The 25,570-nt window shown below is 58.1% G+C and overlaps 1 protein-coding gene across 1 annotated transcript; it reads left to right on the plus strand.

Moving 5' to 3' along the window:
- Positions 1–144: 144 nt before the first annotated feature.
- Positions 145–25,336, plus strand: USF1 (upstream transcription factor 1). The gene is made up of 8 exons (XM_073608878.1): positions 145–282; positions 3,384–3,485; positions 3,562–3,754; positions 3,835–3,922; positions 3,999–4,057; positions 5,423–5,517; positions 10,757–10,885; positions 24,249–25,336. The coding sequence occupies exons 2-8, from the start codon at positions 3,387–3,389 to the stop codon at positions 24,336–24,338; spliced, it is 753 nt and encodes a 250-aa protein (XP_073464979.1). The 5' UTR covers positions 145–282; positions 3,384–3,386; the 3' UTR covers positions 24,339–25,336.
- Positions 25,337–25,570: the final 234 nt, after the last annotated feature.

Below are 25,570 nucleotides of genomic sequence, written 5' to 3' on the forward strand. Positions count from 1 at the left end.
TGGGCCCCCTATGGTATAAGGACAGTTATAGTACGGGGGGTCGGTGTGGGGCCCCTATGGTATAAGGACAGTTATAGTACGGGGGGTCGGTGTGGGGCCCCTATGGTATAAGGATATATTGCAGGGGCCCCATGGGGTTCTTTCTGATGTCTGCATTTGTTTCTCACAGTGGCGACAGGTGAAGACCCCACTAGTGTTGCCATAGCCAGTATCCAATCAGCTGCCACGTTCTCTGATCCCGCTGTGAAGTATGTGTTCCGCGCAGACAGCGGGGGCACCCAGGTAGGTGATTGTGTGATTGGGGTCCGGGGTGGTGGGCGGGGCTCTTATATTCTATACGGTATCTCTGGCAGGTGATTGGGGTCCGGGGTGGTGGGCGGGGCTCTTATATTCTATACGGTATCTCTGGCAGGTGATTGGGGTCCGGGTGGTACCTGGGCTCTTTTATATATGGTATCTCTGGCAGGTGATTGGGGTCCGGGTGGTACCCGGGCTCTTCTTATATATACGGTATTTCTGGCAGGTGATTGGGGTCCGGGTGGTACCCGGGCTCTTCTTATATATACGGTATCTCTGGCAGGTGATTGGGGTCCGGGTGGTACCCGGGCTCTTCTTATATATACGGTATCTCTGGCAGGTGATTGGGGTCCGGGTGGTACCCGGGCTCTTCTTATATATACGGTATCTCTGGCAGGTGATTGGGGTCCGGGTGGTACCTTGGCTCTTCTTATATATACGGTATCTCTGGCAGGTGATTGGGGTCCGGGTGGTACCCGGGCTCTTATATATATATGGTATCTCTGGCAGGTGATTGGGGTCCGGGTGGTACCCGGGCTCTTCTTATATATACGGTATCTCTGGCAGGTGATTGGGGTCCGGGTGGTACCCGGGCTCTTCTTATATATACGGTATCTCTGGCAGGTGATTGGGGTCCGGGTGGTACCTGGGCTCTTATATTCTATACGGTGTCTCTAGCAGGTGATTGGGGTCCGGGTGTACCCGGGCTCTTCTTATATATACACGGTGTCTCTGGTAGATGATTGGGGTCCGGGGTGGTGGGCGGGGCTCTTATTATATATACGGTATCTCTGGTAAGTGATTGGGGTCCGGGGTGGTGGGCGGGGCTCTTATATACGGTATTTCTGGTAGGTGATTGGGGTGGTGGTGGGCGGGGCTCTTATATACGGTATTTCTGGTAGGTGATCGGGGTGGTGGTGGGCGGGGCTCTTATATATGGTATCTCTGGCAGGTGATTGGGGTCCGGGTGGTACCCGGGCTCTTCTTATATATACGGTATCTCTGGCAGGTGATTGGGGTCCGGGTGGTACCCGGGCTCTTATATATACGGTATCTCTGGCAGGTGATTGGGGTCCGGGTGGTACCCGGGCTCTTATATATACGGTATCTCTGGCAGGTGATTGGGGTCCGGGTGGTACCCGGGCTCTTCTTATATATACGGTATCTCTGGCAGGTGATTGGGGTCCGGGTGGTACCCGGGCTCTTATATATATACGGTATCTCTGGCAGGTGATTGGGGTCCGGGTGGTACCCGGGCTCTTCTTATATATACGGTATCTCTGGCAGGTGATTGGGGTCCGGGTGGTACCCGGGCTCTTATATATACGGTATCTCTGGCAGGTGATTGGGGTCCGGGTGGTACCCGGGCTCTTATATATACGGTATCTCTGGCAGGTGATTGGGGTCCGGGTGGTACCCGGGCTCTTCTTATATATACGGTATCTCTGGCAGGTGATTGGGGTCCGGGTGGTACCCGGGCTCTTATATATACGGTATCTCTGGCAGGTGATTGGGGTCCGGGTGGTACCCGGGCTCTTATATATATACGGTATCTCTGGCAGGTGATTGGGGTCCGGGTGGTACCCGGGCTCTTATATATACGGTATCTCTGGCAGGTGATTGGGGTCCGGGTGGTACCCGGGCTCTTCTTATATATACGGTATCTCTGGTAGGTGATTGGGGTCCGGGTGGTACCCGGGCTCTTATATATATATATATATGGTATCTCTGGCAGGTGATTGGGGTCCGGGTGGTACCCGGGCTCTTCTTATATATACGGTATTTCTGGCAGGTGATTGGGGTCCGGGTGGTACCCGGGCTCTTCTTATATATACGGTATCTCTGGCAGGTGATTGGGGTCCGGGTGGTACCCGGGCTCTTCTTATATATACGGTATCTCTGGCAGGTGATTGGGGTCCGGGTGGTACCCGGGCTCTTCTTATATATACGGTATCTCTGGCAGGTGATTGGGGTCCGGGTGGTACCTGGGCTCTTCTTATATATACGGTATCTCTGGCAGGTGATTGGGGTCCGGGTGGTACCCGGGCTCTTCTTATATATATGGTATCTCTGGCAGGTGATTGGGGTCCGGGTGGTACCCGGGCTCTTCTTATATATACGGTATCTCTGGCAGGTGATTGGGGTCCGGGTGGTACCCGGGCTCTTCTTATATATACGGTATCTCTGGCAGGTGATTGGGGTCCGGGTGGTACCTGGGCTCTTATATTCTATACGGTGTCTCTAGCAGGTGATTGGGGTCCGGGTGTACCCGGGCTCTTCTTATATATACACGGTGTCTCTGGTAGATGATTGGGGTCCGGGGTGGTGGGCGGGGCTCTTATTATATATACGGTATCTCTGGTAAGTGATTGGGGTCCGGGGTGGTGGGCGGGGCTCTTATATACGGTATTTCTGGTAGGTGATTGGGGTGGTGGTGGGCGGGGCTCTTATATACGGTATTTCTGGTAGGTGATCGGGGTGGTGGTGGGCGGGGCTCTTATATATGGTATCTCTGGCAGGTGATTGGGGTCCGGGTGGTACCCGGGCTCTTCTTATATATACGGTATCTCTGGCAGGTGATTGGGGTCCGGGTGGTACCCGGGCTCTTCTTATATATACGGTATCTCTGGCAGGTGATAGGGGTCCGGGTGGTACCCGGGCTCTTCTTATATATACGGTATCTCTGGCAGGTGATTGGGGTCCGGGTGGTACCTGGGCTCTTCTTATATATACGGTATCTCTGGCAGGTGATTGGGGTCCGGGTGGTACCCGGGCTCTTCTTATATATACGGTATCTCTGGCAGGTGATTGGGGTCCGGGTGGTACCCGGGCTCTTATTATATATACGGTATCTCTGGCAGGTGATTGGGGTCCGGGTGGTACCCGGGCTCTTCTTATATATACGGTATCTCTGGCAGGTGATTGGGGTCCGGGTGGTACCTGGGCTCTTCTTATATATACGGTATCTCTGGCAGGTGATTGGGGTCCGGGTGGTACCCGGGCTCTTCTTATATATACGGTATCTCTGGCAGGTGATTGGGGTCCGGGTGGTACCCGGGCTCTTATATATACGGTATCTCTGACAGGTGATGTACCGGGTCATCCAGGTAGCGGAGGGTCAGTTGGATGGACAGACGGAAGGGGCGGGCGCCATTAGCGGGTTCCCGGCGGCGCAGTCCATGACTCAGGTACACTTTGTTATTTCTCTCATCTTTGTATTCCTGTGTGAGAAGACTCTGATGGAAGCTGTTCTCTTCTCTCCAGGCTGTGATCCAAGGGGCGTTCACCAGTGATGAGGCAGCGGATACCGACACTTCCACCACAGAGACGCATTACACCTACTTCCCCACCACGGCGGTGGCGGACACCAGCACAACGGTGGGCACAGGAGCCACGGCCACCACGGTGGTGACATCACAGAACAGCGAGGCTCTGCTGGGACAAGCCGCCTCCACAGGTCCTGACATCACCAGGCCCCTCCCACAATGACATCACCCTGTGTCCATCACTAACTCCTCCCCCCCATCTCTTCCACAGGTCAGTTCTTTGTCATGATGTCTCCTCAGGAGGTTCTCCAGGGAGGTGCCCAGAGATCCATCGCCCCGAGAACCCACCCCTACTCACCGTAAGTCCCTCCTCCACCATTCCTCTACTGGTGATCACTGAGAGGTTCTCTGATCTAATGTCTCCTCCCCCCCCAGGAAATCCGATGGTCCACGTACCACGCGGGATGAGAAGAGGAGAGCTCAACACAATGAAGGTACAAGATGGGGGATGGGAACATGCCAATAACACCATCAGCCTGGCCAGGGGCCGCCTCTGTACAAAGTCTTATTATTACCAATGAGGGCCGGTCTGCTTTGCTTATTCCACCTGCTGGGATCTCCCTCGCCCCGTTCCCTGCCGCGGGGTTCTCCCTCGCCCCCCGTTCCCTGCCGTGGGGTTCTCCCTCGCCCCCCGTTCCCTGCCGTGGGGTTCTCCCTCGCCCCCCGTTCCCTGCCGTGGGGTTCTCCCTCGCCCCCCGTTCCCTGCCGTGGGGTTCTCCCTCGCCCCCCGTTCCCTGCCGTGGGGTTCTCCCTCGCCCCCCGTTCCCTGCCGTGGGGTTCTCCCTCGCCCCCCGTTCCCTGCCGTGGGGATCTCCCTCGCCCCCTGTTCCCTGCCGTGGGGTTCTCCCTCGCCCCCCGTTCCCTGCCGCGGGGTTCTCCCTCGCCCCCCGTTCCCTGCCGTGGGGTTCTCCCTCGCCCCCCGTTCCCTGCCGCGGGGATCTCCCTCGCCCCCCGTTCCCTGCCGCGGGGTTCTCCCTCGCCCCCCGTTCCCTGCCGTGGGGATCTCCCTCGCCCCCCGTTCCCTGCCGTGGGGATCTCCCTCGCCCCCCGTTCCCTGCCGTGGGGATCTCCCTCGCCCCCCGTTCCCTGCCGCGGGGTTCTCCCTCGCCCCGTTCCCTGCCGCGGGGTTCTCCCTCGCCCCGTTCCCTGCCGTGGGGTTCTCCCTCGCCCCGTTCCCTGCCGTGGGGTTCTCCCTCGCCCCGTTCCCTGCCGTGGGGTTCTCCCTCGCCCCGTTCCCTGCCGTGGGGATCTCCCTCGCCCCCCGTTCCCTGCCGTGGGGATCTCCCTCGCCCCCCGTTCCCTGCCGCGGGGTTCTTCCTCGCCCTGTTCCCTGCCGTGGGGTTCTCCCTCGCCCCCCGTTCCCTGCCGCGGGGTTCTTCCTCGCCCTGTTCCCTGCCGTGGGGTTCTCCCTCGCCCTGTTCCCTGCCACGGGGATCTCCCTCGCCCCCCGTTCCCTGCCGCGGGGATCTCCCTCGCCCCCCGTTCCCTGCCGCGGGGATCTCCCTCGCCCCCCGTTCCCTGCCGCGGGGATCTCCCTCGCCCCCCGTTCCCTGCCGCGGGGATCTCCCTCGCCCCCCCCCCACGTTTCCTCCCACGGGGGTCTCCCTCGCCCCCCCGTACCCTCCCGTCTCTGATCAGCTGTTCCCTTTTTGTACTCCTCTCCCTCTGTTATCCAGTCACACTCTCGCAGTCATATGATTGGTTGTAGAGGCAGCACAGACAGTCTTGTGACAGATTGATAAGTGAGCTCAGTGTTGGTGGATTGCATTGCATTACATTGCTGACTTCTGTCTTATTAGTGGAACGTCGCCGGAGGGACAAGATCAATAACTGGATCGTTCAGCTTTCCAAGATCATCCCCGATTGTTCAATGGAGAGCACCAAGTCTGGGCAGGTATGGAGGAGATACAGGATAGATCATCTCTGAGCACCAAGTCTGGGCAGGTATGGAGGAGATACAGGATAGATCATCTCTGAGCACCAAGTCTGGGCAGGTATGGAGGAGATACAGGATAGATCATCTCTGAGCACCAAGTCTGGGCAGGTATGGAGGAGATACAGGATAGATCATCTCTGAGCACCAAGTCTGGGCAGGTATGGAGGAGATACAAGGATAGATCACCTCTGAGCACCAAGTCTGGGCAGGTATGGAGGAGATAAAGGATAGATCATCTCTGTGCACCAAGTCTGGGCAGGTATGGAGGAGATACAGGATAGATCATCTCTGAGCACCAAGTCTGGGCAGGTATGGAGGAGATACAGGATAGATCATCTCTGAGCACCAAGTCTGGGCAGGTATGGAGGAGATACAGGATAGATCACCCCTGAGCACCAAGTCTGGGCAGCTATGGAGGAGATACAGGATAGATCATCTCTGAGCACCAAGTCTGGGCAGGTATGGAGGAGATAAAGGATAGATCATCTCTGTGCACCAAGTCTGGGCAGGTATGGAGGAGATACAGGATAGATCATCTCTGAGCACCAAGTCTGGGCAGGTATGGAGGAGATACAGGATAGATCACCCCTGAGCACCAAGTCTGGGCAGGTATGGAGGAGATACAGGATAGATCATCTCTGAGCACCAAGTCTGGGCAGGTATGGAGGAGATACAGGATAGATCATCTCTGAGCACCAAGTCTGGGCAGGTATGGAGGAGATACAAGGATAGATCACCTCTGAGCACCAAGTCTGGGCAGGTATGGAGGAGATAAAGGATAGATCATCTCTGTGCACCAAGTCTGGGCAGGTATGGAGGAGATACAGGATAGATCATCTCTGAGCACCAAGTCTGGGCAGGTATGGAGGAGATACAGGATAGATCATCTCTGAGCACCAAGTCTGGGCAGGTATGGAGGAGATACAGGATAGATCACCCCTGAGCACCAAGTCTGGGCAGCTATGGAGGAGATACAGGATAGATCATCTCTGAGCACCAAGTCTGGGCAGGTATGGAGGAGATAAAGGATAGATCATCTCTGTGCACCAAGTCTGGGCAGGTATGGAGGAGATACAGGATAGATCATCTCTGAGCACCAAGTCTGGGCAGGTATGGAGGAGATACAGGATAGATCATCTCTGAGCACCAAGTCTGGGCAGGTATGGAGGAGATACAGGATAGATCACCCCTGAGCACCAAGTCTGGGCAGCTATGGAGGAGATACAGGATAGATCATCTCTGAGCACCAAGTCTGGGCAGGTATGGAGGAAATACAGGATAGATCACCTCTGAGCACCAAGTCTGGGCAGGTATGGAGGAGATACAGGATAGATCACCCCTGAGCACCAAGTCTGGGCAGGTATGGAGGAGATACAGGATAGATCATCTCTGAGCACCAAGTCTGGGCAGGTATGTAGGATACAAGGATAGATCATCTGAGCACCAAGTCTGGGCAGGTATGGAGGAGATACAGGATAGATCATCTCTGAGCACCAAGTCTGGGCAGGTATGTAGGATACAAGGATAGATCATCTCTGAGCACCAAGTCTGGGCAGGTATGGAAGAGATAAGGATAGATCACCTCTGAGCACCAAGTCTGGGCAGGTATGGAGGAAATACAGGATAGATCACCTCTGAGCACCAAGTCTGGGCAGGTATGGAGGAGATACAAGGATAGATCACCTCTGAGCACCAAGTCTGGGCAGGTATGGAAGAGATAAGGATAGATCACCCCTGAGCACCAAGTCTGGGCAGGTATGGAGGAGATACAGGATAGATCACCTCTGAGCACCAAGTCTGGGCAGGTATGTAGGATACAAGGATAGATCATCTCTGAGCACCAAGTCTGGGCAGGTATGGAGGAGATACAAGGATAGATCACCTCTGAGCACCAAGTCTGGGCAGGTATGGAGGAAATACAGGATAGATCATCTCTGAGCACCAAGTCTGGGCAGGTATGGAGGAGATACAGGATAGATCATCTCTGAGCACCGAGTCTGGGCAGGTATGGAGGAGATACAGGATAGATCATCTCTGAGCACCAAGTCTGGGCAGGTATGGAGGAGATACAGGATAGATCACCCATGAGCACCAAGTCTGGGCAGGTATGGAGGAGATACAGGATAGATCATCTCTGAGCACCAAGTCTGGGCAGGTATGGAGGAAATACAGGATAGATCACCTCTGAGCACCAAGTCTGGGCAGGTATGGAGGAGATACAAGGATAGATCACCTCTGAGCACCAAGTCTGGGCAGGTATGGAGGAGATACAGGATAGATCACCTCTGAGCACCAAGTCTGGGCAGGTATGTAGGATACAAGGATAGATCATCTCTGAGCACCAAGTCTGGGCAGGTATGGAGGAGATACAGGATAGATCATCTCTGAGCACCAAGTCTGGGCAGGTATGGAGGAGATACAGGATAGATCATCTCTGAGCACCAAGTCTGGGCAGGTATGGAGGAGATACAGGATAGATCATCTCTGAGCACCAAGTCTGGGCAGGTATGGAGGAGATACAGGATAGATCACCCCTGAGCACCAAGTCTGGGCAGGTATGGAGGAGATACAGGATAGATCATCTCTGAGCACCAAGTCTGGGCAGGTATGGAGGAGATACAGGATAGATCATCTCTGAGCACCAAGTCTGGGCAGGTATGGAGGAGATACAGGATAGATCACCTCTGAGCACCAAGTCTGGGCAGGTATGGAGGAGATACAGGATAGATCACCCATGAGCACCAAGTCTGGGCAGGTATGGAGGAGATACAGGATAGATCATCTCTGAGCACCAAGTCTGGGCAGGTATGGAGGAAATACAGGATAGATCACCTCTGAGCACCAAGTCTGGGCAGGTATGGAGGAGATACAAGGATAGATCACCTCTGAGCACCAAGTCTGGGCAGGTATGGAGGAGATACAAGGATAGATCACCTCTGAGCACCAAGTCTGGGCAGGTATGTAGGATACAAGGATAGATAATCTCTGAGCACCAAGTCTGGGCAGGTATGGAGGAGATACAAGGATAGATCACCTCTGAGCACCAAGTCTGGGCAGGTATGTAGGATACAAGGATAGATCATCTCTGAGCACCAAGTCTGGGCAGGTATGGAGGAGATACAGGATAGATCACCCCTGAGCACCAAGTCTGGGCAGGTATGGAGGAGATACAGGATAGATCACCTCTGAGCACCAAGTCTGGGCAGGTATGGAGGAGATACAGGATAGATCATCTCTGAGCACCAAGTCTGGGCAGGTATGGAGGAGATACAAGGATAGATCACCTCTGAGCACCAAGTCTGGGCAGGTATGGAGGAAATACAGGATAGATCACCTCTGAGCACCAAGTCTGGGCAGGTATGGAGGAGATACAAGGATAGATCACCTCTGAGCACCAAGTCTGGGCAGGTATGGAGGAGATACAAGGATAGATCACCTCTGAGCACCAAGTCTGGGCAGGTATGGAGGAGATACAAGGATAGATCACCTCTGAGCACCAAGTCTGGGCAGGTATGGAGGAGATACAAGGATAGATCACCTCTGAGCACCAAGTCTGGGCAGGTATGTAGAATACAAGGATAGATAATCTCTGAGCACCAAGTCTGGGCAGGTATGGAGGAGATACAAGGATAGATCACCTCTGAGCACCAAGTCTGGGCAGGTATGGAGGAGATACAGGATAGATCATCTCTGAGCACCAAGTCTGGGCAGGTATGGAGGAGATACAGGATAGATCATCTCTGAGCACCAAGTCTGGGCAGGTATGGAGGAGATACAAGGATAGATCACCTCTGAGCACCAAGTCTGGGCAGGTATGGAGGAGATACAAGGATAGATCACCTCTGAGCACCAAGTCTGGGCAGGTATGGAGGAGATATGGGATAGATCATCTCTGAGCACCAAGTCTGGGCAGGTATGGAGGAGATATGGGATAGATCATCTCTGAGCACCAGGTATGGAGGAGATAAGGATAGATCACCTCTGAGCACCAAGTCTGGGCAGGTATGGAGGAGATACAAGGATAGATCACCTCTGAGCACCAAGTCTGGGCAGGTATGGAGGAGATAAGGATAGATCACCTCTGAGCACCAAGTCTGGGCAGGTATGGAGGAAATACAGGATAGATCACCCCTGAGCACCAAGTCTGGGCAGGTATGGAGGATATACAAGGATAGATCACCTCTGAGCACCAAGTCTGGGCAGGTATGGAGGAGATATGGGATAGATCACCTCTGAGCACCAAGTCTGGGCAGGTATGTAGGATACAAGGATAGATCACCTCTGAGCACCAAGTCTGGGCAGGTATGGAGGAGATAAGGATAGATCATCTCTGAGCACCAGGTATGGAGGAGATAAGGATAGATCACCTCTGAGCACCAAGTCTGGGCAGGTATGGAGGAGATACAAGGATAGATCACCTCTGAGCACCAAGTCTGGGCAGGTATGTAGGATACAAGGATAGATCACCTCTGAACACCAAGTCTGGGCAGGTATGGAGGAGATACAAGGATAGATCACCTCTGAGCACCAAGTCTGGGCAGGTATGGAGGATATACAAGGATAGATCACCTCTGAGCTCCAAGTCTGGGCAGGTATGGAGGATATACAAGGATAGATCACCTCTGAGCACCAAGTCTGGGCAGGTATGGAGGAGATACAAGGATAGATCACCTCTGAGCACCAAGTCTGGGCAGGTATGTAGGATACAAGGATAGATCACCTCTGAGCACCAAGTCTGGGCAGGTATGTAGGATACAAGGATAGATCACCCCTGAGCACCAAGTCTGGGCAGGTATGTAGGATACAAGGATAGATCACCTCTGGGCAGGTATGGAGGAGATACAAGGATAGATCACCTCTGAGCACCAAGTCTGGGCAGGTATGGAGGAGATACAAGGATAGATCACCTCTGAGCACCAAGTCTGGGCAGGTATGGAGGAGATACAAGGATAGATCACCTCTGAGCACCAAGTCTGGGCAGGTATGGAGGATACAAGGATAGATCACCTCTGAGCACCAAGTCTGGGCAGGTATGTAGGATAGATCACCTCTGAGCACTAAGTCTGGGCAGGTATGGAGGAGATGCAAGGATAGATCACCTCTGAGCACCAAGTCTGGTGGGTGCTGTGTGACTGACCCCTCTGGGTATGTATAAAGATTGGGTCGTTTGTGACTGACCCCTCTTGTCTCCTTGCAGAGTAAAGGAGGCATCCTATCCAAAGCATGTGATTATATCCAGGAGCTGCGACAGGGCAACATGCGTCTGGCTGAGGAACTTCAGACTTTGGAGCAGCTGCAGGTGGACAATGAACTCCTACGGCAGCAGGTGAGTGTCCGGGCCAGAGGTGGGTATGAGGAGTGAGGTTGCCCACCGCAGTCTGGTGAGTCGCCATCAGGGTGGCAGTTTAATGATGACAGTAAAATGGTGGGAAGGTGAGTGTGGGAATTGAGGTGAATCCGGTGTGTGTCAAGGCTTTGGGTTGGGCATCGGTGAATGTTGGAGGACATAGTAGATGTGAGTTTGACCTATTGGTGGTGGGTACATGTGGGGTGGATCCTAACCTCCTTGTCCCTCCTAGGTGGAGGATTTGAAGAACCACCACATCCTGTGGGTTCAGCTCCGGCATCATTGGGGGGGGGGGGGGGGGGGAATTGTGTGTGTAGACATGCGAGGGATGGCCCTTTTGGTAGGGGCGGGCGGGGGAAGGGCCCCTTTTGGTAGGGGCGGGCGGGGGCAGGGGCCCCTTTTGGTAGGGGCGGGCGTGGGGGGGGGAGGGCCCCTTTTCTCATTCGTTCATTGGTAGACACAGCCTTCATAACAATAGGGTTATATCGCCTCTATTAGGAGTAGGCAGAACAAAAAAAGCAAAGGAGCAGCTTTCTCCGCCCATGGGCCGTCCTTAGTATATAAGCCCCTCCCTGCTCTAGGTATTCAGTTTTTGGGACCTGCGGTTCTTTGGATTTTATTTCTGTTCTTTTTTTTCCTGTGATCTTCAATCAGTTGCTGGATAATAGAGATCCTGGAAGTCTCTCCCCAGCCTGGCCATGGATTGTGTGCAGTCCTTAGCTCAGCTCTGGGTCGGCCATGACAGGCCCCATTCTGGGGTGGCCGGTGAGGTACAGTCTCTCGCAGGGACACACATGACCAGCTACTTCTGTCCGAGTCACAGTGTCACCATGGCGGGAGATGGATCTGTCTGTGGAGTGCGTCCAGCAATCCCTGCAGTAGGGGTAAGTATGGGCCCCAGCGGTCCAGGCACTCCTTGGGGGGGTCGGTTTGGGGAACCAAGCTCTCCTCCATTCGCCCCCCCCCCCCCCTTTCCCAGGTGAGATCCAGGCTTCTGGCCTAGGGACTTTTTGGAACACATGCCCCATTTTCTTTTTCCTCCCTCGGTTTTTGTATTGGGGGCGATCAGGTGTCCGGGGGTTAGTTTAGGGCGTTGCGGCCTACCAAACCTCACTCACGATGGCTGCCGGCCCGGTCCCCCTGAGGTCCGTGGCTTTTGCGGCCTCAATTTCAGGCCTTTTGTGGCCTACCGCGGTCCCCCCACAGGCCGCGTGCTTGTGGCGGGAGGCCAGAAATTTAGGTCGTCGCTTTTGCGGCCTACTAGGCCTCGTGGCGGCTCCCCCTCTTTCCTGAGGGGTGGCGCTGCGGGGGTCTCTGTCCCCTAAGTGAGGGGCCACAGTGTGTGCTTCCTGTGAGGGGCCATGGTTTGTGTCGCCTGTGGGGGGGCCATGGGGTGTGCTCCATGAGAGGGGCTACGTGTGGTGTTCCCTGTGAGGGGCCATAGTTTGTGTCCCCTGTGGGAGGCCCTGGTCGCTGCCCCCTGGGAGGGGCCACAGGTTTTGCCCCTGTGAGGGTTTGTGTCCCTATGAGGGGCCACGGTTTGTGTCTTCTGTGAGGGGCCCCGGTTGGTGACCCTGGAAGGGCCGCGGTTTGGGCCCCCGGGTCTGTGCCCCTTGTGAGGAGCCCCCGGGTCTGTCCTCTCTGTGGGGGGGCTTTGGTCTGTGCTCCCTGTGAGGAGCCCCCGGGTCTGTCCTCTCTGTGGGGGGGGGGGGGCTTTGGTCTGTGCCCCTTGTGAGGAGCCCCCGGGTCTGTCCTCTCTGTGGGGGGGGGGGCTTTGGTCTGTGCTCCCTGTGAGGAGCCCTCGGGTCTGTCCTCTCTGTGGGGGGGGGGGGCTTCGGTCTGTGCTCCCTGTGAGGGGGGGGGCTTTGGTCTGTGCTCCCTGTGAGGGGGGGGGCTTTGGTCTGTGCCCCTTGTGAGGAGCCCCCGGGTCTGTCCTCTCTGTGGGGGGGGGGGCTTTGGTCTGTGCTCCCTGTGAGGAGCCCCTGGGTCTGTCCTCTCTGTAGGGCGCTTTGGTCTGTGCTCCCTGTGAGGAGCCCTCGGGTCTGTCCTCTCTGTGGGGGGGGGGGGGGCTTTGGTCTGTGCTCCCTGTGAGGGGGGGGGCTTTGGTCTGTGCTCCCTGTGAGGGGGGGGGCTTTGGTCTGTGCTCCCTGTGAGGAGCCCTCGGGTCTGTCCTCTCTGTGTGGGGGGGCTTTGGTCTGTGCTCCCTGTGAGGAGCCCTCGGGTCTGTCCTCTCTGTGGGGGGGGGGGGCTTTGGTCTGTGCTCCCTGTGAGGAGCCCCCGGGTCTGTCCTCTCTGTGTGGGGGGGCTTTGGTCTGTGCTCCCTGTGAGGAGCCCTCGGGTCTGTCCTCTCTGTGGGGGGGGGGGGGCTTTGGTCTGTGCTCCCTGTGAGGAGCCCCCGGGTCTGTCCTCTCTGTGGGGGGGGGGGGGGCTTTGGTCTGTGCTCCCTGTGAGGAGCCCCCGGGTCTGTCCTCTCTGTGGGGGGGGGGGGGCTTCGGTCTGTGCTCCCTGTGAGGAGCCCCCGGGTCTGTCCTCTCTGTGGGGGGGGGGGGGCTTCGGTCTGTGCTCCCTGTGAGGAGCCCCCGGGTCTGTCCTCTCTGTGGGGGGGGGGGGGCTTTGGTCTGTGCTCCCTGTGAGGAGCCCCCGGGTCTGTCCTCTCTGTGGGGGGGGGGGCTTTGGTCTGTGCTCCCTGTGAGGAGCCCCCGGGTCTGTCCTCTCTGTGGGGGGGGGGCTTTGGTCTGTGCTCCCTGTGAGGAGCCCCCGGGTCTGTCCTCTCTGTGGGGGGGGGGGGCTTTGGTCTGTGCTCCCTGTGAGGAGCCCCCGGGTCTGTCCTCTCTGTGGGGGGGGGGGGGCTTTGGTCTGTGCTCCCTGTGAGGAGCCCTCGGGTCTGTCCTCTCTGTGGGGGGGGGGGGGGGCTTTGGTCTGTGCTCCCTGTGAGGAGCCCCCGGGTCTGTCCTCTCTGTGGGGGGGGGGGGGCTTTGGTCTGTGCTCCCTGTGAGGAGCCCCCGGGTCTGTCCTCTCTGTGGGGGGGGGGGGGCTTTGGTCTGTGCTCCCTGTGAGGAGCCCCCGGGTCTGTCCTCTCTGTGGGGGGGGGGGGGGGCTTTGGTCTGTGCTCCCTGTGAGGAGCCCCCGGGTCTGTCCTCTCTGTGGGGGGGGGGGGGCTTTGGTCTGTGCTCCCTGTGAGGAGCCCCCGGGTCTGTCCTCTCTGTGGGGGGGGGGGGGGGGCTTTGGTCTGTGCTCCCTGTGAGGAGCCCCCGGGTCTGTCCTCTCTGTGGGGGGGGGGGGGGGGGCTTTGGTCTGTGCTCCCTGTGAGGAGCCCTCGGGTCTGTCCTCTCTGTGGGGGGGGGACTTTGGTCTGTGCTCCCTGTGAGGAGCCCTCGGGTCTGTCCTCTGTGGGGGGGCCCCTGGGTCTGTCCTCTCTGTGGGGGGGGGGGGGCTTTGGTCTGTGCTCCCTGTGAGGGGGGGGGGCTTTGGTCTGTGCTCCCTGTGAGGAGCCCTCGGGTCTGTCCTCTGTGGGGGGGCCCCTGGGTCTGTGCTCCCTGTGAGGGGGGGGGAGCTTTGGTCTGTGCTCCCTGTGAGGGGGGGGGGGCTTTGGTCTGTGCTCCCTGTGAGGAGCCCTCGGGTCTGTCCTCTGTGGGGGGGCCCCTGGGTCTGTGCTCCCTGTGAGGGGGGGGGAGCTTTGGTCTGTGCTCCCTGTGAGGGGGGGGGGCTTTGGTCTGTGCTCCCTGTGAGGAGCCCTCGGGTCTGTCCTCTCTGTGGGGGGCCCCCTGGGTCTGTCCTCTCTGTGGGGGGGGGCTTTGGTCTGTGCTCCCTGTGAGGAGCCCCCGGGTCTGTCCTCTCTGTGGGGGGGGGGGGGGCTTCGGTCTGTGCTCCCTGTGAGGAGCCCCCGGGTCTGTCCTCTCTGTGGGGGGGGGGGGGGGGCTTTGGTCTGTGCTCCCTGTGAGGAGCCCCCGGGTCTGTCCTCTCTGTGGGGGGGGGGGGGCTTTGGTCTGTGCTCCCTGTGAGGAGCCCTCGGGTCTGTCCTCTCTGTGGGGGGGGGGGGGGGGCTTTGGTCTGTGCTCCCTGTGAGGAGCCCCCGGGTCTGTCCTCTCTGTGGGGGGGGGGGGGGGGCTTTGGTCTGTGCTCCCTGTGAGGAGCCCCCGGGTCTGTCCTCTCTGTGGGGGGGGGCTTTGGTCTGTGCTCCCTGTGAGGAGCCCTCGGGTCTGTCCTCTCTGTGGGGGGGGGACTTTGGTCTGTGCTCCCTGTGAGGAGCCCTCGGGTCTGTCCTCTGTGGGGGGGCCCCTGGGTCTGTCCTCTCTGTGGGGGGGGGGGGCTTTGGTCTGTGCTCCCTGTGAGGGGGGGGGGGGCTTTGGTCTGTGCTCCCTGTGAGGAGCCCCCGGGTCTGTCCTCTCTGTGGGGGGGGGGGGGGGGGCTTTGGTCTGTGCTCCCTGTGAGGAGCCCTCGGGTCTGTCCTCTCTGTGGGGGGGGGACTTTGGTCTGTGCTCCCTGTGAGGAGCCCTCGGGTCTGTCCTCTGTGGGGGGGCCCCTGGGTCTGTCCTCTCTGTGGGGGGGGGGGGCTTTGGTCTGTGCTCCCTGTGAGGGGGGGGGGGGCTTTGGTCTGTGCTCCCTGTGAGGAGCCCCCGGGTCTGTCCTCTCTGTTGGGGGGGCTTTGGTCTGTGCTCCCTGTGAGGAGCCCCCGGGTCTGTCCTCTCTGTGGGGGGGGGGGGGGCTTTGGTCTGTGCTCCCTGTGAGGAGCCCCCGGGTCTGTCCTCTCTGTGGGGGGGGGGGGGCTTCGGTCTGTGCTCCCTGTGAGGAGCCCCCGGGTCTGTCCTCTCTGTGGGGGGGGGGGGGCTTTGGTCTGTGCTCCCTGTGAGGAGCCCCCGGGTCTGTCCTCTCTGTGGGGGGGGGGGGGCTTTGGTCTGTGCTCCCTGTGAGGAGCCCTCGGGTCTGTCCTCTCTGTTGGGGGGGCTTTGGTCTGTGCTCCCTGTGAGGAGCCCCCGGGTCTGTCCTCTCTGTGGGGGGGGGGGGGGGCTTTGGTCTGTGCTCCCTGTGAGGAGCCCCCGGGTCTGTCCTCTCTGTGGGGGGGGGGGGGCTTTGGTCTGTGCTCCCTGTGAGGAGCCCCCGGGTCTGTCCTCTCTGTGGGGGGGGGGGGGGGGCTTTGGTCTGTGCTCCCTGTGAGGAGCCCCCGGGTCTGTCCTCTCTGTTGGGGGGGCTTTGGTCTGTGCTCCCTGTGAGGAGCCCCCGGGTCTGTCCTCTCTGTGGGGGGGGGGGGGCTTTGGTCTGTGCTCCCTGTGAGGAGCCCCCGGGTCTGTCCTCTCTGTGGGGGGGGGCTTTGGTCTGTGCTCCCTGTGAGGAGCCCCCGGGTCTGTCCTCTCTGTGGGGGGGGGGGGGGGCTTTGGTCTGTGCTCCCTGTGAGGAGCCCCCGGGTCTGTCCTCTCTGTGGGGGGGGGGGGGGCTTCGGTCTGTGCTCCCTGTGAGGAGCCCCCGGGTCTGTCCTCTCTGTGGGGGGGGGGGGCTTTGGTCTGTGCTCCCTGTGAGGAGCCCCCGGGTCTGTCCTCTCTGTGGGGGGGGGGGGGGGCTTTGGTCTGTGCTCCCTGTGAGGAGCCCCCGGGTCTGTCCTCTCTGTGGGGGGGGGGGGGCTTTGGTCTGTGCTCCCTGTGAGGAGCCCCCGGGTCTGTCCTCTCTGTGGGGGGGGGGGGGGGGGCTTTGGTCTGTGCTCCCTGTGAGGAGCCCCCGGGTCTGTCCTCTCTGTGGGGGGGGGGGGGGGGGCTTTGGTCTGTGCTCCCTGTGAGGAGCCCTCGGGTCTGTCCTCTCTGTGGGGGGGGGACTTTGGTCTGTGCTCCCTGTGAGGAGCCCTCGGGTCTGTCCTCTGTGGGGGGGCCCCTGGGTCTGTGCTCCCTGTGAGGGGGGGGGGAGCTTTGGTCTGTGCTCCCTGTGAGGGGGGGGGGGCTTTGGTCTGTGCTCCCTGTGAGGAGCCCTCGGGTCTGTCCTCTGTGGGGGGGCCCCTGGGTCTGTGCTCCCTGTGAGGGGGGGGGAGCTTTGGTCTGTGCTCCCTGTGAGGGGGGGGGGGGCTTTGGTCTGTGCTCCCTGTGAGGAGCCCTCGGGTCTGTCCTCTCTGTGGGGGGCCCCCTGGGTCTGTCCTCTCTGTGGGGGGGGGCTTTGGTCTGTGCTCCCTGTGAGGAGCCCCCGGGTCTGTCCTCTCTGTGGGGGGGGGGGGGCTTCGGTCTGTGCTCCCTGTGAGGAGCCCCCGGGTCTGTCCTCTCTGTGGGGGGGGGGGGGGGCTTTGGTCTGTGCTCCCTGTGAGGAGCCCCCGGGTCTGTCCTCTCTGTGGGGGGGGGGGGGGCTTTGGTCTGTGCTCCCTGTGAGGAGCCCCCGGGTCTGTCCTCTCTGTGGGGGGGGGGGGGGGGCTTTGGTCTGTGCTCCCTGTGAGGAGCCCCCGGGTCTGTCCTCTCTGTGGGGGGGGGGGGGGGGCTTTGGTCTGTGCTCCCTGTGAGGAGCCCCCGGGTCTGTCCTCTCTGTGGGGGGGGGGGGGCTTTGGTCTGTGCTCCCTGTGAGGAGCCCCCGGGTCTGTCCTCTCTGTGGGGGGGGGCTTTGGTCTGTGCTCCCTGTGAGGAGCCCTCGGGTCTGTCCTCTCTGTGGGGGGGGGACTTTGGTCTGTGCTCCCTGTGAGGAGCCCTCGGGTCTGTCCTCTGTGGGGGGGCCCCTGGGTCTGTCCTCTCTGTGGGGGGGGGGGGCTTTGGTCTGTGCTCCCTGTGAGGGGGGGGGGGGCTTTGGTCTGTGCTCCCTGTGAGGAGCCCTCGGGTCTGTCCTCTGTGGGGGGGCCCCTGGGTCTGTGCTCCCTGTGAGGGGGGGGGAGCTTTGGTCTGTGCTCCCTGTGAGGGGGGGGGGCTTTGGTCTGTGCTCCCTGTGAGGAGCCCTCGGGTCTGTCCTCTGTGGGGGGGCCCCTGGGTCTGTCCTCTCTGTGGGGGGGGGGCTTTGGTCTGTGCTCCCTGTGAGGGGGGGGGGCTTTGGTCTGTGCTCCCTGTGAGGAGCCCTCGGGTCTGTCCTCTGTGGGGGGGCCCCTGGGTCTGTGCTCCCTGTGAGGGGGGGGGAGCTTTGGTCTGTGCTCCCTGTGAGGGGGGGGGGCTTTGGTCTGTGCTCCCTGTGAGGAGCCCTCGGGTCTGTCCTCTCTGTGGGGGGCCCCCTGGGTCTGTCCTCTCTGTGGGGGGGGGCTTTGGTCTGTGCTCCCTGTGAGGAGCCCTCGGGTCTGTCCTCTCTGTGGGGGGGCCCCTGGGTCTGTCCTCTCTGTGGGGGGGGGCTTTGGTCTGTGCTCCCTGTGAGGAGCCCCCGGGTCTGTCCTCTCTGTGGGGGGGGGGGGGCTTTGGTCTGTGCTCCCTGTGAGGAGCCCTCGGGTCTGTCCTCTCTGTGAGGAGCCCTCGGGTCTGTCCTCTCTGTGGGGGGGCCCCTGGGTCTGTCCTCTCTGTGGGGGGGGGCTTTGGTCTGTGCTCCCTGGGAGGAGCCCTCGGGTCTGTCCTCTCTGTGGGGGGGCCCCTGGGTCTGTCCTCTCTGTGGGGGGGGGCTTTGGTCTGTGCTCCCTGTGAGGAGCCCTCGGGTCTGTCCTCTCTGTGGGGGGGCCCCCGGGTCTGTCCTCTCTGTGGGGGGGGCTTCGGTCTGTGCTCCCTGTGCAGGGCCTCGGTCGAGGGGCGCTGGTTTTCACACTTCTTACATCTGTGTGGGAACCTTTTCAGGAGGGTGCAGTGGTGGCCATGGCGGAGGGCCGGTATCCCTTTGGATTAACGGTTTTGCGTGGCGAATGCGTTCCCTTCTCCTTCTGATAAATTTCTCCATGAGGACTGGGGTTGTTCAAAGTGTCTTTGGTGTTTCCAAGAACACGTGCGGTAAGGTACTCCTTTGGGGGTCCCTCCTTTAGTAGTGGACTGTCCCACCAGTAGTGGACCCCCGCTGTCTCTAGGCTGCTCAAGGTAACCATGGTGCCAATAGAGGAATCTCTGGCTTCTAAAAGGTCCAGCTGACATGTCTGGAGGGGGATCAGAGTCCCCCTGTATTTGCTGCATTGGAGGACCTGTTGGTCCAGGTGCTGCAGTTGTCCGCTGGGTTGCAGTTACCCGGGTTGCTGAGCTCAGTGGGGCTGAGACATGTATTTTGGGGGGTGACCCTGAATGGCAGCATGTCCCACCTTGATCTTGTCCGGTTACAAGATAAGTTTTCCGGCTGTGTTCCTCCAAAGAGTGTTTTGCATGGTACATGCCTTATGGGGGTGCAGTAATTCGGGATGGAGTCCGTCTGCACAGCGGTAGCAGTACTTCGTCAGGGGGACTTTCTGATTTCTATCTACAACGCGATTGTGACTTATGCATCCTGCTATGTGCCCGTCTCCAGCACTTCCTCAGAATTTAGCGTGTCGGCTGCCTGAACGATCTTCTTCTCCGACTCCTCGGCTACTCAGAGGAACACCGTAGTTCTTATACAAGACTTGACTGATTTTATACTATTGGATGTCTGCTTGGCTCTGCCAGATTGTTGGATTATCTGAGCCTGACATGGGCCTCAGCTCTGGCCAGCGTGTTTCTTCTCCCGGACAATACTCTGAAAGTTGCATGCTGCGTTTCATTCACTGTCTGGCAGGGGGGCTCCTCTGCAGATCTGCATGTGGGGTCCGTTTTTTTTGAGACGATTCCATTTGCATAGTTCCATACAAGCTCCCTTAGAGGAGATTCTGGCATAATGGGACAAGCACCCAGGGTCTCTTGACAATCGGATTCGGCTAAGTTAGGAATCCAGAGTTTTTCCTAGTCTGGTGGCTTCGCTCTCTGGTACCCCACTTTCTTCCCTTGTATTGAACAGGGTGGCCACCAATGCCAGCCTGTCCGGGTGGGAGAGGTCCTAGGACTGAGCACTGCTCAGGGTTGTTGGACGTTGGGGAAATCCGGACTGCTGAGTAATATCTTGGAACTTCATGCAAACAGACCATTTCTGGATCATGGAAGGATCGACTTCGGGGGCTCCCAGTTTGTGGGGCAAGGCAACGGCTGTGGCTTATGTCCTTCACCAGGGCGGGCCAAGATAGGCTGTTGGCAGTATCCTTCGGTGGGCAGAGCGTCTCTTTCCGGCCCTTTCTGGCATACGCTTTCCAGGAGTAAAATACTGTAAAACGGATACCTCAGTTGGTTAGGGTGGACCACGGGGTGGGCCCTTCACTGGGCCGTGTTTCATAGTATTGGTCTCCACTGGGGCATGCCTGAGGTAGTTCTGTTTTCTGTCCTGGCTCAACAGGACGGTACTGGGGTTTCTGACAAGGTCACAGGTAGGGATGCACCAAATGGGTTTTTGTTGGGGCCGAAACCGATACTGAAAATCTTCCTTGATCCCAAAAACCGATACTGAAAGTGACTGTTTTTAAAAATATTTTTATACAGGAGATGATCAGAGACTGCAGACATAGTACAGGAGATGATCAGAGACTGCAGACATAGTACAGGAGATGATCAGAGACTGCAGACATAGTACAGGAGATGATCAGAGACTGCAGACATAGTACAGGAGATGATCAGAGACTGCAGACATAGTACAGGAGATGATCAGAGACTGCAGACATAGTACAGGAGATGATCAGAGACTGCAGACATAGTACAGGAGATGATCAAAGACTGCAGACATAGTACAGGAGATGATCAGAGACTGCGGACATAATACAGGAGATGATCAGAGACTGCAGACATAATACAGGAGATGATCAAAGACTGCAGACATAGTACAGGAGATGATCAGAGACTGCGGACATGATACAGGAGATGGTCAGAGACTGCGGACATGATACAGGAGATGGTCAGAGACTGCAGACATAGTACAGGAGATGATCAGAGACTGCAGACATAGTACAGGAGATGATCAGAGACTGCAGACATAATACAGGAGATGATCAAAGACTGCAGACATAGTACAGGAGATGATCAAAGACTGCAGACATAGTACAGGAGATGATCAGAGACTGCGGACATGATACAGGAGATGATCAGAGACTGCGGACATGATACAGGAGATGGTCAGAGACTGCGGACATGATACAGGAGATGGTCAGAGACTGCGGACATGATACAGGAGATGGTCAGAGACTGCGGACATGATACAGGAGATGGTCAGAGACTGCGGACATGATACAGGAGATGGTCAGAGACTGCGGACATGATACAGGAGATGGTCAGAGACTGCGGACATGATACAGGAGATGGTCAGAGACTGCGGACATGATACAAGAGATTAATGCAGCCTCACCAGTGCCCATCAGATGCAGCCAGTGTCCCCAGTAGTGCAGCCAGTGAAGGGAGAGGAGAGCCGCCGCCTGTTTGATTACAGCACCAGGAACATCACAGCTTTCATTTCAATAGCTGTGTGTTCCCCACTGCGCGCCGTCACATACAGCCCCTCCCCCTTGTCCGGGAACTTTGATAGACAGATCACCCGTCCGGACAAGGGGGAGGGGCTGTATGTGACGGCGTGCAGTGGGGAACACACAGCTATTGAAATGAAAACTGTGATGTTCCTGGTGCTGTAATCAAACGGGCGGCGGCTCTCCTCTCTTCTACGATATAGGAAGCCCCCCCCGATAGGTGGCACCAGGGGCGGGGACAGAGCCCCGCCCCATTCGCTATCGGCAAAAACTCTTTTTCGGCTTTTTGCCGAAAGGGCCATTATCAGCTGATATGTTTCGATGGCTGAAATTTCGGTGCATCCCTAGTCACAGGAGCTTCTGGCGCCTCTAGTGACCCACGTTTGCTCTATGCCTTTCCATCTCCAGCCTCTGCTGTGTCTTTTTGGTGGGATCACGGCTACGGTCATTCCTGTCATTCTATTGGATCTGGTTGGGTCCTGGTGGTCTAGGTACGCCAACGTTTTCCTTGGCCGCTGCCTTTCAGGAAGGACCTTCTGTCTCATGGACCGTTCTTCCATCCTGTTTTTAGAGTCGCTGGTTTTTAACGGCCTGGCTGTGATGAGCCAGGTGCTGCGGTTTCCAACACTGCTGATGGGGGGCTTGGGTGGTCTTCAGCGTCTCCTGATCTCACACTTCCGGGTGCGTACCTTTTATTCCAGGGGTTAGGCGTCTGTTGACACCAGTGCGGTTCTTCTACCGCCGTGGGATCTGAACTTGGTCATTTTGGTTCTCCTGGAGCCCCTCTATCTCGTCGTTCACCTTTCCCAGGTGGTGCTTTGCCCTTTTTTTTTACAGGGTTCCATCCTTGGATTTCCATTTGGATCAGGACATTGTGTTGCTTTTCTCGTGTCCCTGGTCAGCACTTTCCAAGGAATTTGCCTTATCCGCCCTGAATGGGTATTGGCGGACAGGCCAAGAAAGGGGCGTTCTGTTTTTTTCTCCGGAGGGAGGGATATTCGGTGGAGGATCAGGTGCCTCCTTTCCTCTTATGGCGCTTTCTTCTCGGACGCTTAGTGCTTCTGGGGCCTTCGGTCATCATGCGTCCATTGTGCAGGTTTGTAAGGTGACCACCAATGGTCATTGGTGTACTGGTTCACAAGTCTCCGAAGTGAACGGGTTGGTATCTGCGGATGCCTCTTTTGACCCGCTGGTTAGAGGGTCTATTCCCTCTTGAAGGGGTATCGTTCAGGTTGGGTTCCAGCCTGTCCTGGGTGACGTTCCTGTTACCTGGTTGGCTCTTGTAATATCCTTGGGATTTTTCATTCTCCCACCCTTCATGTTTGGCTCTGCTTTGGGATGTCCCTTTAGTTATGAAGGCTTTGTCTGTCAACGAACGAATGAGAAAATAGGATTTTTTTACTTACCATAAAATCTATTTCTCATTCGTTCATTGACGGACACGGCACCCACCCCTCTAGGGAGTTCTTTTGAGACTTCTATTACTGCTTAATACTAAACTGAATACCTAGAGCAGGGAGGGGATATATACTGACTAAGGACGGCCCATGGGCGGAGCCAGGTGCTTGTTTGCTTTTTTGTTCTGCCTAGTCCTACTCCTAATAGAGGTGACATAACCCTATCGTTATGAAGGCTGTGTCTGTCAATGAACGAATGAGAAATGGATTTTATGGTAAGTTAAATATCCTTTTTTTTTTTTTTTTTGTTAGGGACGAGGGGGGGATTTCCCTTTTTTGGTAGGGGCGGGCGGGGGGGAGGGGGTGGCCCTTTTTGGTAGGGGGGGGTGGCCCTTTTTGGTAGGGGTGGTTGGCCCCTTTTTGGTAGGGGTGGTTGGCCCCTTTTTGGTAGGGGTGGTTGGCCCCTTTTTGGTAGGGGTGGTTGGCCCCTTTTTGGTAGGGGTGGCCCTTTGGGTAGGAGCGGTGGGGGGGAGGGGTGACCCTTTTGGTAGGGGTGGCCCTTAGGGTGGGGGCGGGGGGGAGGGGTGACCCTTTTGGTAGGGGTGGCCCTTAGGGTGGGGGCGGTGGGGGGGAGTGACCCTTTTGGTAGGGGCGGGGTGGCCCTTAGGGTGGGGGGGAGTGACCCTTTTGGTAGGGGCGGGGTGGCCCTTAGGGTGGGGGCCCTTTTGGGTAGGGAGGGGGATGGCCCTTTGGGTTGGGCGGAGGGCCCTTTGGGTAGGTGGCGGGGTGGCCCTTAGGGTGGGGGCCCTTTGGGTAGGGGCGGTGGGGGGGGGTGACCCTTTTGGTAGGGGCGGGGTGTCCCTTAGGGTGGGGGCCCTTTGGGTAGGGGGGAGGGTAGGGCCCTTTGGGTTGGGGGGGAGGGGAGGGCCCTTTGGGTTGGGGGGGAGGGCCCTTTGGGTAGGGGTAAGGGAGAGGGCCCTTTCGGGAGGGGGATAGCCCTTTGGGTAGGGGTAAGGGAGAGGGCCCTTTGGGAAGGGGGGTGGCCCTTTGGGTAGGGAGGGGGATGGCCCTTTGGGTTGGGAGGGGGATGGCCCTTTGGGTTGGGAGGGGGATGGCCCTTTGGGTTGGGTAGGGCCCTTTGGGTAGGGAGGGGGATGGCCCTTTGGGTTGGGAGGGGGATGGCCCTTTGGGTTGGGTAGGGCCCTTTGGGAAGGGAGGGGGATGGCCCTTTGGGTTGGGTAGGGCCCTTTGGGTTGGGGGGAGGGGGAGGGCCCTTTCGGGAGGGGGATAGCCCTTTGGGTAGGGGAGGGGGGTGGCCCTTTGGGTAGGGGTAAGGGGGATAGCCCTTTGGGTAGGGGTAAGGGGGATAGCCCTTTGGGTAGGGGTAAGGGGGATAGCCCTTTGGGTAGGGGTAAGGGGGATGGCCCTTTGGGTTGGGTAGGACCCTTTGGGTTGGGGGGAGGGAGATGGCCCTTTGGGTTGGGTAGGGCCCTTTGGGTTGGGGGGAGGGAGAGGGCTAGCCCTTTGGGTAGGGGCAGTGTGTACAATGTGAAGTGGATCCTAACCTGCTTGTCCCTCCTAGGTGGAGGACCTGAAGAACAAGAACCACATCCTCCGGGCTCAGCTCCGGCATCATGGGGTGGAAATCATCATTAAGAATGACGCACGCTGATGGCGGCCGCAGACATTAGATGGACAATGGACCAAGGACTCGCTCATCGCTCACACAGGATCCCCGCCATCTGCTTCCATTAGTGTGTCCCCCCCCTCCATGTATATATATCCCGCTCAGCGCCATGTCTGGAGGGGTCGGGGAAGAGGACAATGATTGGTGGAAGACTCTGACTGCCCTCCCTGTGTGCCAACCGCACCCCACATTTCCTTTTTATTGTGCTGTCCAGTCCTGGCTGCGCTTTATCTGCGGAGTTATCCGGCCGCCCAGAAGTGGCATTTGTTTTCTAACAGGATGGTGCCCACCACGCTTCGGTCCGGCCCCCTCCTCCACCTGAGATCCTCAGACTTACAGCAATCCAAGGGCCCCTAAGCCACTAGACTTCAGAGGGGGTCCAATGGCTGCCAAGCTCTTCCCCTTGAAGCAAAGGGGGTCCAATGGCTGCCAAGCTCCTCCCCTTGAAGCAGAGGGGTCCAATGGCTGCCAAGCTCCTCCCCTTGAAGCAGAGGGGTCCAATGGCTGCCAAGCTCCTCCCCTTGGAGCAGAGGGGGATCAGTGGCTGCCAAGCTCCTCCCCTTGGAGCAGAGGGGGATCAGTGGCTGCCAAGCTCCTCCCCTTGGAGCAGAGGGGTCCAGTGGATTCCAAGCTCCTCCCCTTGGAGCAGAGGGGTTCAGTGGCTTCCAAGCTCCTCCCCTTGGAGGGGGTGTGGTCATGCTCTGTATGAATTGTTGTTTTGCTTCTTTAATTTTATTCCTGTAGAAGTTTTTAGTTTGGTTAGTTTTCTGTATCATTCAGGCAGAAGTCAGTCCCAGCTGCATTCAGTATATTCTGTACAAAAGGACGGACACAAGGAAAGAGACTGCTGACTTTTCCTGTTTATTGTATAAAAGCTCCACCATGAAATGTTTGTATACAGGAATGGGGGAGGGGAGGGGGTTCTAATATACAATATTGTACAGATGTCTCCACTAACAATGGAATATAGACTCTCAACCCACCGCCGCCTTCCTGTGTGCAGTAATCTGGGGGGTCTGTGATCTCTCGGGGGGTGTGAGAATCTACACTGGGGGAGTGGTCTGGGGGGGCCGCCCCTCTGTCTGGTCTATAGGAGTCAGTCTGCGGGTACACTGGGGGAGTGGTCTGGGGGGCCGCCCCTCTGTCTGGTCTATAGGAGTCAGTCTGCGGGTACACTGGGGGAGTGGTCTGGGGGGCCGCCCCTCTGTCTGGTCTAT

The sequence above is a fragment of the Aquarana catesbeiana genome, linkage group LG13 (assembly GCF_042186555.1).
Source record: "Aquarana catesbeiana isolate 2022-GZ linkage group LG13, ASM4218655v1, whole genome shotgun sequence".
Taxonomy (NCBI): domain Eukaryota; kingdom Metazoa; phylum Chordata; class Amphibia; order Anura; family Ranidae; genus Aquarana; species Aquarana catesbeiana.